At 39.8% G+C, this 14,068-nt stretch overlaps 1 protein-coding gene across 2 annotated transcripts in view; it reads right to left on the bottom strand.

Moving 5' to 3' along the window:
• Positions 1 to 14,068, bottom strand: part of Cd99l2 (CD99 molecule like 2) — a 79,900-nt gene that overhangs the window by 19,490 nt on the left and 46,342 nt on the right. For both annotated transcript variants that reach the window (XM_048457547.3, XM_048457546.3), the window contains exons 2-4: positions 7,265 to 7,333; positions 704 to 775; positions 100 to 186 (exon numbers count right to left, since the gene is read on the bottom strand). In XM_048457547.3, coding sequence (XP_048313504.2) covers positions 100 to 186; positions 704 to 775; positions 7,265 to 7,333 — 228 coding nt within the window. The remainder of the gene's footprint in view (positions 1 to 99; positions 187 to 703; positions 776 to 7,264; positions 7,334 to 14,068) is intronic.

The raw sequence follows: 14,068 nt of genomic DNA, 5'->3' as shown, positions 1-14,068 counted from the left end.
ACAGTTCTCTAGATGGCACTGAATGCTATTACAGTCAACAAAGCAGACCCTCCCAGGAACTGTAGCATTGGTCGGTAATTTCAAGCAGCTAGGTCTTACCTCCTCCTTCTCCTACACTTGGTTTTTTGCGGTCATCAAGATCATTTTGATCATCCAAGGCATCAGCCAAGTTAAAATCACCTGGTTCTGGGGACCACAAAACAAAACAAACAAAACAATCACTCACTGTCCTGGTGAGTTTTTGTGTCAACTGGATACAAGCTAGAGTCATCTGAAAGGAGAACCCCCTTTGAGGAAATTGACTCCATAAGATCAAGGTGTAGGCAAGCCTGGAGGGCATTTTCTTAATTAGTGATTGGTGAGGAAGGGCCCAGTCCATTGTGGGTGATGCCATCCCTGGGCTGGTGGTCCTGGGTTCTACAGGAAAGCAGGCTAGGCAACCCATGGGGAGAAAGCCAGTAAGCAGCTCCTCTCCATGGTGTCTGCATCAGCTCCTGCCTCCAGGACTGAGTTCCTGTCCTGACTTCCTTCAGTGATGAACTGTGATGTGGAAGTGTAAGCAAAATAAGCCCTTTCCTCCCCAGCTTGGTTTTGGTCATGGTGTTCCATCACAGCAATAGAAACCCTGACTAAAACACTCACTTAAACAAGCAGATGATGAGAAAATCCTTCCTTACTTCTCTCCTCAGAGAGCTTGTCTTACCCATAGAATTTGATGGTGCTCTAGTTGTTCCTGGCCTTCTAGTTGTAGTAGTAGTGACATGGTCCCATCTCTCTGAAAATGGGAGGGAAGACAGCAAGAGTCATACATTTAATAACAAAATGTATACTCACATCATAGTCTTAAGAAGCCACACCACGAATAGAGTATTCTTGTCTCAGGGCTTGAAGCCCTGTATGACCTCATAACCACTTGGGAAGAAATGCGAAACAGATAGAAAAGGTTTCAAGTGAGGGAGATTCTGAGCACTCTTCTTCATAGAACGGGGACTGAGAGAAGAATGCAGCTCCATATCTCACCCCTTGACGAGCAGAGCTAGAACATGATCCCAGATATCCCGAGCACATGGGCCCAGGAGTTCCAGAGCTTAAGCATGATCCTCGGGAGTTTCAAACATGCTTTCCTCCACTATTAATCCAGAAACTAACTACAGAAAATGCTGGAGATGAGTGAACTGGCATTTTCTACGATGTATAGAGAATACCCTTATAAACTGAAAGTGCTTAAAATACAGGCACAGACACACATAGCAGATTCTTTTAGAAATATGGGTTCCTTTTACAGCAGTTACATGGCACTCACGAAGTTTTCAACAGTTTCTTGAAGTGCAATTAATAAAAACTCAGAGAGAGAAATGGGGGTTCAACCTGAAGGTTAGAAAAGCAAAACAGGCCAGGCAGGGGTGGTGCACGCCTTTAATCCCAGCATTTGATAGGTGGAGGCAGGCGGATCTCTGTGAGTTCAAGGCCAGCCTGGTCTACAAGAGCTAGTTCCAGGACAGGTTCCCAAAGCTACAGAGAAACCCTGTCTTGAAAAACTAAGAAAAAAAAGAAATAAAAGAAAAGAAAAATAGCCAGCCACAGGCTCTTACCTCTACCTCCGTCCCAAAATGGCAATCCTGCCTCCAGGACTCTCAGAATGAGACTGTGCCTGAGAGCTGTCTCCTCCCATCTTATATTCCTCTCTAGGGCTAGGATTAAAGGCGTACACTGCCTGGTTTCTATGACAAACTGGTGTGGCTACTGGGATTAAAGGTGTGTGTCATCACTGCCTGATCTGTAAGGCTGACCAGTGTGGCTGTTTTACTCTTTGATCTTCTGGCAAGCATTATTTATTAAAATACAATTGAAATGCCACTACAGTTTCTTCTATTAAACTTTAGAATTTGCCATGATTATTTCTCTAACTGAAGACATTCAAAGGGAAAAGTAATGACAACGCTACAGCAATACACAGAGAGAAACAGCATGAGCATAGAAGCAAAGGAGCGAAGCTGCCCGTCATGTTATAGCATATATAAAAATCAGCCACAAATAGATCAGAGATCTAAAGATAAAAGCTATTTTTAAACAGTTTGGAAAATATTTGTGATACTATATTTAGTGATATTTCCTGGATATGAAAGCATAGGCATCAAAAGAAATAATGGATATGAGCTCGAGAGATGGCTCCATAGTTAAAAGCACTAGACTTTGATCCAGGTTCAATTCCCAGCACCCAAATGTCTGCTCACAGTTGTCTATAACTCCAGTCCATGGACTCTGACACCTTCTGTCCTCCTTAGGCACAAGACATTCACAAGATGCACAGAAGGAAGCAAAGAAATAAAAAAAAGAGGAGGTAAGAGAGAGGTGGGAAATCAAAACAAAGTATAGTGATATATATATATATATGTGTGTGTATATATACACTTTGTTTTCATATATATATATATGTATGTATATGTACATATATATATTATGTCACAGTGAATGATGGGCAAGACAGACAGCTTGGGGTTTCAATTCCCAAAAAGGAGGAGCAAGGGAAGAATTGTTCAGACCATGGAAATGTGAGACTTCAGCTAGGTAACACCTGAAAATAAATCAATGCACCACCTAGAGAGGAAAAGTCATATAGGTATATCACTGATATGAAAAGATCTAGAACATTTTATGAAAAAGACCTTCTGTACCAATTTAGGAATAAAGAAGTCCCTGAGTCTTTCAGACTGACTTGTCTTCCTGTAAGATCAGGAGCAAAGCAAGCTCACTGTCACACAGTGCTTCAAGTTCTACAACTAAAAGCAGAGAAAACATGTAGATTGTAATAGAAGGAGTCAGTCTGTCCATATTTCAGATGACTGGATCATCTTCATAGAAAACCACAAAGAATGTAAACAGGAGAACTAGTGAGCAAATTCAGCAGCATCTTGGGAATGGAATCACTGGCATCAACATGTAATAACGATGAACATATGGAATCCAAAACCCATCATTCATAAAGTAAAAGAAAACAAAATAATGAAATATATACCTTTAAAACAGTGTGGGAAACTACTATATTCAGATAAAGTAAACTTATAGGTAGAAAGTTATAAATAAAGAGCATCTAAACAGAGATACATACTGAGTTCATGGAATGGAGAACTCAACAGAGTGAAATGTCAGCTCCCACATTGATCTCTCTCTCTCTCTCTCTCTCTCTCTCTCTCTCTCTCTCTTTCTCTCACGCATGCATGCGCGCGCGCACACACACACACACACACCATTCAGTGCAAGCCTATAAAAGTCCTACTGATTTATTTTTCTAGAAATAGTTATATTTGATCTAAAATTTTTCTGGAAAGGCAGAAATCTTAGGTTAGTTTTTCAAAACCTTGAAAAGGATAAAGTGGGATGAATCACTCTACCTAGTATAAAGGCTCATTTTATAGTTACAGTTGTCAAGATGCAGCAGATAGCTAGATACACGGGGCAACAGAGTAGAATGAAGAGCTCAAAAGACCTCAGATCTACTTTGGTTTTTTATACATATGCAAAGCAACTCAACAGAGGAAAGAATCTTCTCAGCAAAAGGTGTTGGAATAATTAGACTTCCAAAATAAAAGGCAATGGGTTTCATTTTATATAAAATTAAATGCAAATGGATGGATTACATTTGCTTAAATATAAAATCATAAAAAGTTCAGAGGGAAGTATTTCAGAATTGAATTCTTGGTAAAGAGTTCACATGTTTGACAACAGAATTGTGACCCATAAGAGAAAAAAAAGTGTTAAAAAGCTGGAAAGGCCAGGTAAAATGGTGTACGCCCAGCACTCAGGAAGCTGAGGTGGAAGAACCTTGCATTGGAGAACAGCCAGGACTACTTACCAAGACAGTAAGATCCAGTCTCAAAAGAGGGAAGATGAGAAAGAAGAGGCACAGAAGGAGCAGGAGGATGTGGAGAAAGCAAGAAGGACAAGGGATTAAAGAAAAGAAAAGCCACAAAAAGCTTTAATGGAGTTCAAGTTCGGTGGGCTGGAGGTATAGTTCAGAGGTAAGCATACATTTATTTACATTGATGTCCTAGTTTTGTTCCACAGAACAAAAGGAGACATAGAAATGGGTAGAGGAAGGGAAGGAAAGCTGGAGTTGGCTTTTTTAATAAAAAAAAAAGTAAAAAAAAAATCTTTATTTTCACTATAATCATTCAAAATTATAAATAAGAAAGGAGATGTTGCAACTAATACTAAATAAATACAATGGACAATATATTCCCACAAGTTGGATAGAGTTCTGGAAGTACACAAATGCTTAAGACTTGATTATGAAAACTAAAAATATAAACAGATGAATAATCATTTAAAATTTGAATAATCAAAGACTTCCCAACAAAGAAATATCTGGGAAACAGATGGCTATAAATATGAATTCTTTGAAGAACTCAAAGAAAAATTAAAGCTAATCCTTCTCAAATTCTTGCAGATTTGAAGAGGAGGGAATAATTCCAAATTTACTTCATGAGATCAACATAACCCTCATGCCAAAGTCTGACAAGAATGCCACAAACAAGCAAAACTGCATGAACAGAGACAAAAACCATCAGGAAAGCATTAGCAGAATTAACTGAATTGAATTAACTGAATTCAACAGCACACTTAGAAGATTACACACCATGATCAAAACTGGATTTATGCCTGGGATACAAGGATTGTTCAGCAGAACTTACATCAATAAACATTAAAAGTATGAACCATAGAAATAATGTAATCATCTCAGTAGGCACAGAAGAGACTTTGACGAAACTGAACAGCTTTTTGATGAAAATTCTCAGCATATTAGCTATAGAAGTTATGGTGTCATTAATCTCAGTTCTTAACTTGAGGAATTCTAGAACCATCTTGGAGGCAGGCCTCTACCTATGTAGTAAGTGATTGTCTCGACTAGGCTAATTGTCTTGAAAAGATTCACCCACAGTGGATGGCACCTTCTGGACTGTACAAAAAGCATGAAGTGAGCTCAGCACAGCTGCCCCCCCCTCTCTGCTTCTTGACTATGGATGCAATGTGACCAACTCACACTCCTGCTGCTATGTCTTCTCCAACATGATGGGCTGTACTCTCTCAAACTGAACAAAAAACAACCCTCCCTTAAGTTGCTTTTCTCTGAGTATTTTCTCACAACACCTAGAAAAGTAACTATGGTGAAAGTAATGTCATTGAATCAAATGAAGGCCACATAGGATAAGAGAACAGGTAACATCACAGTCAAGGATCAAACACTGAAAGCTTTTCTTCTAACATGATGAACAAGACAAAGATGCCCACTCCACCAGTTCTATTCAACAGAGTACCAGCTGTAGTAGCAAGAACAAGAAAAGGCATCAAAATGTGAGGGATGCTAAACCGTGTGTGTAGGTGACAGCAAAGAAGATCCTAAAAAGCCAGTGTGATGGGGCACACCTACAATCCCAACACTTGAGAGGCAGACTCAGGAGCATCAGGAGTTCACGGGCAGCCTGAACTATATAAGGAGTCTTAAAACCAGCCTGGGCTACCAACAAAAACACAAAATCAGACAAACTGGAAAAAAAAAACCTCTAATATGTTCGTGTTTTTAAAGATGGAAGAAGTAGCCATAAGCCAAAGAATGAGGGTGGTAAAAAATGGAAGAAACAAATTCTTCCATACAGCCTCCAAAAGGAATGCAGCCCTTCTAGGATGCTTACGGCAGCCCATCATATTCATTCTGCATTTTCCCTCAGTGGTTATAAGACGCATGCCTGTTGTTTAAGCAACAAGGTATGTGGTCACTCATCCCTACCAGGGTAGCAAAAGGAAGCTCACAGAACCTCGGATTTCAAATGATACCCTGGCACCAAGTGACATCTGGATTGTTGCTTTGTAGGAGACACTGAGACCAGAATGTGGCTAAATAGGACATAAGATGCTTAATCCGATGGTTGACTTCAGTGGATCAGGAAGTACCTAGGAAATTAGTAAATCATACTTACAGCATTACTTTTATGCCAAAACCTGACAAAGAAAATGCAGGCTTATATCTATTATAAATATGTACACAAGATACTCAATAAAACACAAAAACACTAAATGAAACATAAAAGGTCTGGTGGGTTTATAATCCCAGCCATGGAGATGCTAAGACAGTAGATCCCTGTGATTCTGAGGCCAAACTGGGTACCAGGCCAGACAGAGCTACACAGCAAGACCCTATGTCAAAACTAAACAAACAAAATTGAGTAACATTTCAATTTATTTTTTTCAAAGTTTCTAAAGCAACTCAATAGAAAGGTAGTTTTATGCACAAAGGAGCAATTTTGAGCAATTTGATGTTCACAGTAAATAAAAAGACTTTTAAGGAAAAAATATAGGAAAATCTATGGGGCCCAAGAATACAGAGTTTCTAGCTCTCAGACCTTGCAGAAGAAGCATAATCAATCAAACTTAAAACAGAAGAAGTATAATCAATCAAACTTAAAACTGCTCACTCCAGAGAAGACTTTGTTAATGAAACAAAAATGTAAGATATAGAATAGCAGAAACCACATATCTTAGATTTAATGTCTAGAATATGTAAAGACTTCTTAAAACTCAACAGTAAGAAAGTCTAAAGTATGATAATATGCATTTTGGAGACAGGGTCCCACTATGTAACTCATCTGTCCTGGAACTCACTATGTAGACCAGGCTGGTCTTGAACTCAGAGATCCACCTGCCTCTGCTTTCCAAGTGCTGGGATTAAAGGTGTGCACCACCACAGCCAGCATGTGCACATCTTTAATGTTAACTTTCAATTGATTAGTGAAGTCTTTTCCATTTTAAGTTCTTACATAATAAACATCAATAGATAAAATACACACAAAAATCTCTTGAGATCCTCAATAATTATGTAAGTATGAAGATCAAAATGCTTAAATGCCTCTGTCTGCGGGTTCTCCTGCAGTACATAGGGCTGTTAAGGCCAATAAGACAGATTCAGGTCTGGAGAAGTGATCCTTTGGTTAAGAGCATTGATTTCTCTTCCAGGGGCCTGGATTAGATTCCCAGCAGCCACATGATGGCTCAAAACCATCTGTAACTGTTGTTCCAGAAGACTCAATGACTTCTTCTGACCTCTACCTGCACTGCATGCATGTAGTGCACAGACATGCAGGCAGGCAAAAATACCTATGCACATGAAAAATAAATACCCCCAAATATAAATAGACCAATAAAATAAAACTGAACATTTAAAGAGACAGAGACAGCAGAGAGCTACAAGTCCCAGGCAGTAAGGACTTACCTCTTCCTCCTGGTTTTCGGCGCCCATCATCTCCATCAGCTAATGCATCAGTGAAGTCAAAATTACTTCCTTCCGAGGGCCCCAAAACACAAAGGAAACAGCAATCTGATTAACAACTGGGCACAAGATTAAAGAACAAGCCAGACATAATTTATTTTTGAGACTCACTAGAAGTCTCTGCCGGGAAGATGGCTCAGTGGACGAAGTGCCTGCCATGTGAGTGTAAGGACATGGTGACATGAGTGCCTAGCCCCAGCCTTGGGGACACAGGTAAGACCAGCTGACCCGATAGGTTCCACATTCTCACAGAGTCCAGGTTGGTCTCCAATTTCCTGTATCTGAGGCTGGACTTCAACTTCTCATTCACCTGGGCCTTTTTGATTTGTTTTGTTTTCATTGTTGCTTTATCTTTACTTAAGTTTTCAGCTACAATAACAAATAAAAATGAGCGAAGACCCAAACAAATTCAGAAATAAAAGAGGATACATTGCAACTGGTAACGCAGAAACACAAATGATCTTAAATGCCTGCCATGAACAGCTAATTATTAGCAAGGTGGGTAATCTAAAAGAAATGACTGACATTTGCTTGAATGTATGTCAGTGCACTATGTGCATGCAGTGCCTGCGGAGGCCAGCAAAGGGTCAGATCCCCTGGAACTGGGCTTACGAATAAATGTGATCTGCCATGTGGGTACTGGGATTCAAACCCACATCCTCTAGAGATGTAGTCAGTGTTCTGAACTGCTGCACCATCTCTCCAGCCCCACAGAAGAAATAGCTGAATTCACAAACACATGTAACCTTCCAAGACCCAACTGAGAAAGAAATAAATAGGAATAGATTAAAAAATTAACTAAAGAGAGTAAGTCAATAATAAAAAGTCTCCCGGACTTCACTATTAGGGAATTCTATCCACAACTGAAAAGATAACCAATCTTTACACACACACACACACACACACACACACACACACACACACACACACACACCAGTAGGGGGAACTGCTTCTAAACTCACTTTTTCTTATTTCAAAGAGTGACAAGAACACTACAGGAAAACCACAGGACAACATAAATACAAAGACAGAATTCCTCCTCAACTAAATACTATCAAATAAGATCCAATGACACATTAAAAACACCTTTCACCACTGTCAAATAGGATTCATTCCAGAGATAAAAGAATCGTTCTAAACTTTGCAGTGGTTGCACAGGCCTTTAATCCCAGCACTTGGGAAGCAGAAGCAGGTGGATCTCTGTGAGTTCAAGGCCAGTCTGGCCTACAAGAACGAATTCCAGGACAGGCTCCAAAGCTACAGAGAAATGTAGCCTCAAAAAAACAACAACAAAAAAAGAATCATCCTAAATCAATATATAGAATATATACAATATATGGAATACTAACAAAAATCCATGATTACCATAATAGATGCACTAATGCATTGGACAAAATTCAGTATCTGTTCATGCTCATATCACAGTGAAGAGGCCGCAGCTAATGTCACCGTCGATGTGCTTTTATAGCACAAGTGAATATAGCCAGTTTAAGAATCAACCTGGATATCCATCAGTGATAAATGGATTTTTCAAATGTGGTATGTATGCACAACTGAATACTATTCAGTTACATGAAGAATGAAGTCATATACCTGGCAAGAAAATAGATGAAACTCAAGACTATAACATTAAATGTAAAAAGCTTAATTCAGAAAGACGAATGTCACATATTTTGTCTCAAATGGAGATTCTAGATTTTACTTTTCATTTTTTCTTAATTCTTAAATTTAAGATGGCAAGTGGATCTCTGAGTTCAAGGCCAATCTGGGCTACAGAGTGAGTTCCAGGACAGTCAGGACTGTTACACAGGGAAACACTATCTCAAAAAACAACAACAACAACAACAACAACAAAATTGTATGCATGTGTGTTCTTGGGGGTCAGAAGTGGGTGTCAGATTCCCTGGAGATAGATGGGTTACAGATGGCTGCTAGCTGCCCACCATGGATGCAGGGAACCAACTCTTACTGACTGAGCCATTTCTCAAGTCTGAGTCTAGATTTAAACAAACACCTGAAGAATAGAAAACAATCACAAGTCACAGATCCCGGGACACAGTTGAAAGCAAGAGAAAGCCATGTGAGGGAGGCCAGTATGAACAGTGAGAGGGCCAGACATTGACAACATAAAAGCATCATGTCCCTGATTTCAAACTACAGTTGGGTAAGTCTAATATAAAATGAGAAATCCAAAATGATCTAAAAGCTGTGTAAGGTATACTCAATCTGTATGCTACAAAGCTGTCAGAAATAAAAGTAGAACATTAGTGGCATAAAATAGACAACCTAGAGATAACCCCAAGTGTAACCCTAACAGACAGTTGCTTTTTGAGAATGTACATGGAGTTAAAGGTAATGTCTTCGGGAACTGCTGGTGGGAAAACACAGAAGACTAAAATTAGAACTCTATTCGCAGCACCACAAAAACCAATGCAAACAAGAGTAGACTAATAGGGTTGCGCCAAACTAAAATGCTTCAGCATAGCATTTTAGTGCAAATAAGGGACAACCCTAGTGTCACAATAGACAATTTCCAAAATATACAAAGAACTCACAAGTCAGTATCAAGAGATTAAACTAGTTGAAAATGGGTAAGGGACATTCCCCCAAAGAAATGATATTTGCGGTCAACAGATGAATAAAAAGATAATGTACAGCACTCTAATCCTTGGGGAAACACAAGTTAAAGGAGCAATAAAGCCAGGCATGGTGGTGTGCACCGTGAACATCATGCTCTCCAGGTTGCCTACGCTACCTAGCAAGACTGCCTACAAAAAGGAAAGGAAGGACTGTGTATGGCAAACGTGGCTCTACTACTAAGTTATTCCCCCAGGTAAAGTTTACTCTAATTGACAAAGAACAGTTGTCAGAGAGATGACTGACAGCCTGTATGGAGAGGGTATGGAGAAAAGGGAATCTGTGCATACTGTTGGGAGGAAGCTAATCAACTGCAGCCTGGAACTGAAGCCGGCATGTCAGAGGCCACATTCTTCAGAGAAGCTGTCCTCCGACGTAGACCATACACCCATCTCTGATCTGCTGAGTCTGATAGTTACTCAGTGTCAGGGATTCTAGGTCTAGTACTAATTATGGATAATTATAGATACTTATACAAAGCTTCCTGCCTTTGCCTCCTAAGTGCTGGACCTAAAATGGTGTGTGCCACCGTACCTGCTATGGTGAGACCATCTTTAAAAGCAAAGAAACCATCAGAAATAAATTACTTCTAATGGTCTTCTCACACTCACATATTCTCAGTATAAGTATGAGAAAACAACAGACAAACCCCAATTTGGGAATACTGTGCAAAACATCCAACTGGGCCCCCTTCTCAACTGTTAAGAACATGGCGATCAGGGAGAGGCTGAGAAAGCATCCCTGCCTGTGGAGCCTATGTGGACAATGGCTTCAGATAAATGGTATGAGCTCTGGGCTTCTAGACAGAAACTAGGTAAAGCTGATAACATATGGATATTGGCTAATAACCGAGTAGTAGCACGGGTTCTAATGTAAATGGTAAAGGCAGAGGAATGTAGGTATAGTGCACATAGGAATTCTCTGCTCCTTTGCAATTTTTTTTCAAATCTAATTTTACAAAAGTAAATTTTATCTAAAAGATCATTTTCCTACAGCAAAAATTGAGTAATTACTAAATAAAGATACATAACTTCAAAATAGTTAAAGAAAAATTAAAAACAGCATAAACAATGAAACTCAATAAAACCCATAAAAGATACCAGAGGGGAAAGAAAGGGGAGTGAACATGTTAAGAAAATTGTGAACTTTAGGGATGCAATCAGTGAAAAGCATCCATAAAAATAGATAAAATCCCCATAACAAGTGCTCTTGACACTAAACAAGTAGTCGGAGATTTACATCCTGAGGTTAGGGAAATGATAACGCTAAATCCAATAGGTACTCCTTGATTGGATCCTAACCTGCAAAGGGCATTATTGGAATAATCAGAGAAAGTGAATGAGGTCTGGGAACCAGATGGGAATGCTGGTTCTCATCCAACTGCCTGATCTTAATGGCAATCCTTTTGTTATCAGGAAGAAGATGCTCTTGTTTATAGCAGATACATGTTGATGTATGAAGAGATCATAGGTATAATATCTGAAACAGATCCAGAAATAGTTCAGGAAACATATTTGGAGAAACACATATGTATGAGAGTAAAACACACAGAAATAGTTACAGAACTGAAGATGAATGATATTTGCTAACTTTTACACTAGACATTATTTGGTTAGCTATAGAAACTTGAATGGGGGTCTATTAGGCAGTAGTAATGTGACCATGGTTAGGCTGGTTTCCTTACCTAGATGCTGGCATAGTGACATGTCCTGGCTTCCTGGAAATACACTCCAGTATGCTGAGACTGGAGCAGCTAATGCATCAGGCAACCAATGTACACTGAAGAGATTTGAGTTGGGGGACCAAACTCTACATATCATACTTGTGAATTTTCTGGAAGTCTGTAGTTATTTCAACATTTAAGTATTTTATACATGTATTTTCAATTAATAACACCACTTCTAAGTGTGTATTAGAGAACAATACTTGTAACATGGACATAAATAAGGGTTTCAGAGACACCCATTGTTGCTCTGCTTACAACAGCAAAAACAAATGCAGGTCAGCAGAGATGAACAGCTGTGTGAAAGGCAGCTCGTCCACACAATGAGTTACCGCATTGCTGTGTTAGGAAAGAATGGGGAATGCCTGTATACTGGCATGAGATACATTCCAAAATACATCAAGAGACAGAGAAATCTTCCATTTGTGTGTGTATATCTAAATCCACAACAATAAAAATGTTCTTTAAGTTCATACAAGGAAGTTGCTAATAGAGATTATGTCTAAGAAACTAAGAACAGAGGTCAAGGGGAAGGAAGAATTTCCTATCTAGTTTCTGCCTCCTTGCTTTTTAAAAAACAATTTAAATACGTATATGTATTTTTCTTACACTAATTCAAGGCTCTATACCAGTGTCTCCTGAACCATAAGATTATTATCCCACTGAGTCTTCTTTCAATACGCTTCCCCTCCTTTCCCACATAAGAACAACAAAAGGACACACTCCACAATAGCATACTGAGCTATAACACGCAGACCGGGCCGTTCCCCTGCTAGCTCCTGACATATCTGCTCATGTGTCATTAGGTAAAGGGTTAAGAGCAATATGATGGTATTGTTGTATTTACTAATTAATCCCGTATTGACTTTGGACTCAACAGACCCAACCAATCTATGGACGAAACACTCATCCTCAAGCTCAATCCTAAACTATTAAGACTTCTTCAAAACCTACAACTAGGGTCAGAGTGTAGTTCAATAGTAAGGCCCTTGAGGAATACACATGAAGCCCTGGGTGTCACCTTCAGCACAAGACAACATCTACAATCCAGCACAACTAAAACCCAAACAGGCACAGATGTCCTAACAATAGACCACCCATTGCAAAGGGTGTCATACAGGTGCTGCTCTGCCACACTCTAACTTAAGCCTGTTTAGGATGCTGGCAGGTAGCCCAAAGGCTCTTCCTCTGGCACCAGCACACTTTAGGAAGCAGCTGATTCATCTTAGTCCCAGTTCACAACTCCTAAGCCCTGGAATCTGAAGGGCCAGTGTTCCCACATTCAATCCTCATCCACAGTAGAAGGTCACTAAGAATTTCAATGGCGAAACCATGCTGTGAGCTGATGACACATGTCGGCAGTGTCTTCTTTGATACAGAAGAATTTTGGAAATGTTCTCTATGAATTTGTGTCTGTCCTTGAGAGGATCTACTGAATACAGTGTTGGCTCTATCCAAATACACCTGGATAGCCAGGGTCTGTCCTCTACCATGGTTTCCTTTAGGGTTGGGACACAAACTTGACCTCCACTGCAACCTGACTTACCAGTGGTATGGGAAGCAAAGGCTGCATCTTAATAAAGGTTGTAAAACAAGGCAAAGTAGGACCTTGTTAGTCAGTGATGTCATGTGCTGGCTTTATTCCAGCACCCGCCAAAGACGTGATGGAAATATGTGATCCCAGAGAGACTACTGATGGGCCCTTATGGAGCCTCACATATGGGTTTGATTAATTAATCACTCCTGCTTCAGTTGTTTCTGCCCACTTCACTTTATTCATCCTGAGCACCTTCTTCCAGGTAATGGCTTAAGAGCATCTTCTATAGGCATATCCTGTCCAGCATGGCAGTCACCCACTACATAAAATAAGGTGAAAATTCAACCAATGTTTTCTGGTGAGTGCTTTCTCCAATTCCAGTCTGTCCTCTCCCCAATTACCAGCGTACAGTGATTCGGTGACAGTCCATTTGAGGTTTAAACCAAAGGCAAATTCACCTCCACAGAGGATTGTGCCTCCTGCCTGCTGGTTGGTTAAGAACTTCAGAGGCTCCTCGACGGCCTCCAAGCCAAAGATTTCAGAGGTAATGTTGAGACTTAATCAGAGACCAGCTTCTCTCTAGTGGCCAGTGACAGCCTTCCCCATTGTTCTCTAAAGATGACTTCTATTCTACCTCTTTGTTTTGTACATGTAAGCAGTGTCTAGGTTTTCTGAAGGACAGACAGTATAAAGCCTAGTTGAATAAGGCTTCCATTTAAACACTTTAAAATCATGAACATTTTCTGTAAATGTGAAGGAGAAAGACCACCAGAGACATCTCAGTTCGGTAAAGCAACTTTCCCATTTGTGGCCTTAATGAAGGTCCCATAAAACCTACTCTGAACTTATC

This window comes from Myodes glareolus, chromosome X, assembly GCF_982192425.1.
Source record: "Myodes glareolus chromosome X, mMyoGla1.1, whole genome shotgun sequence".
Taxonomy (NCBI): domain Eukaryota; kingdom Metazoa; phylum Chordata; class Mammalia; order Rodentia; family Cricetidae; genus Myodes; species Myodes glareolus.
The sequence above is the reverse complement of the archived record's forward strand: the minus strand, read 5'-3'. Positions and strand labels throughout refer to the sequence as shown.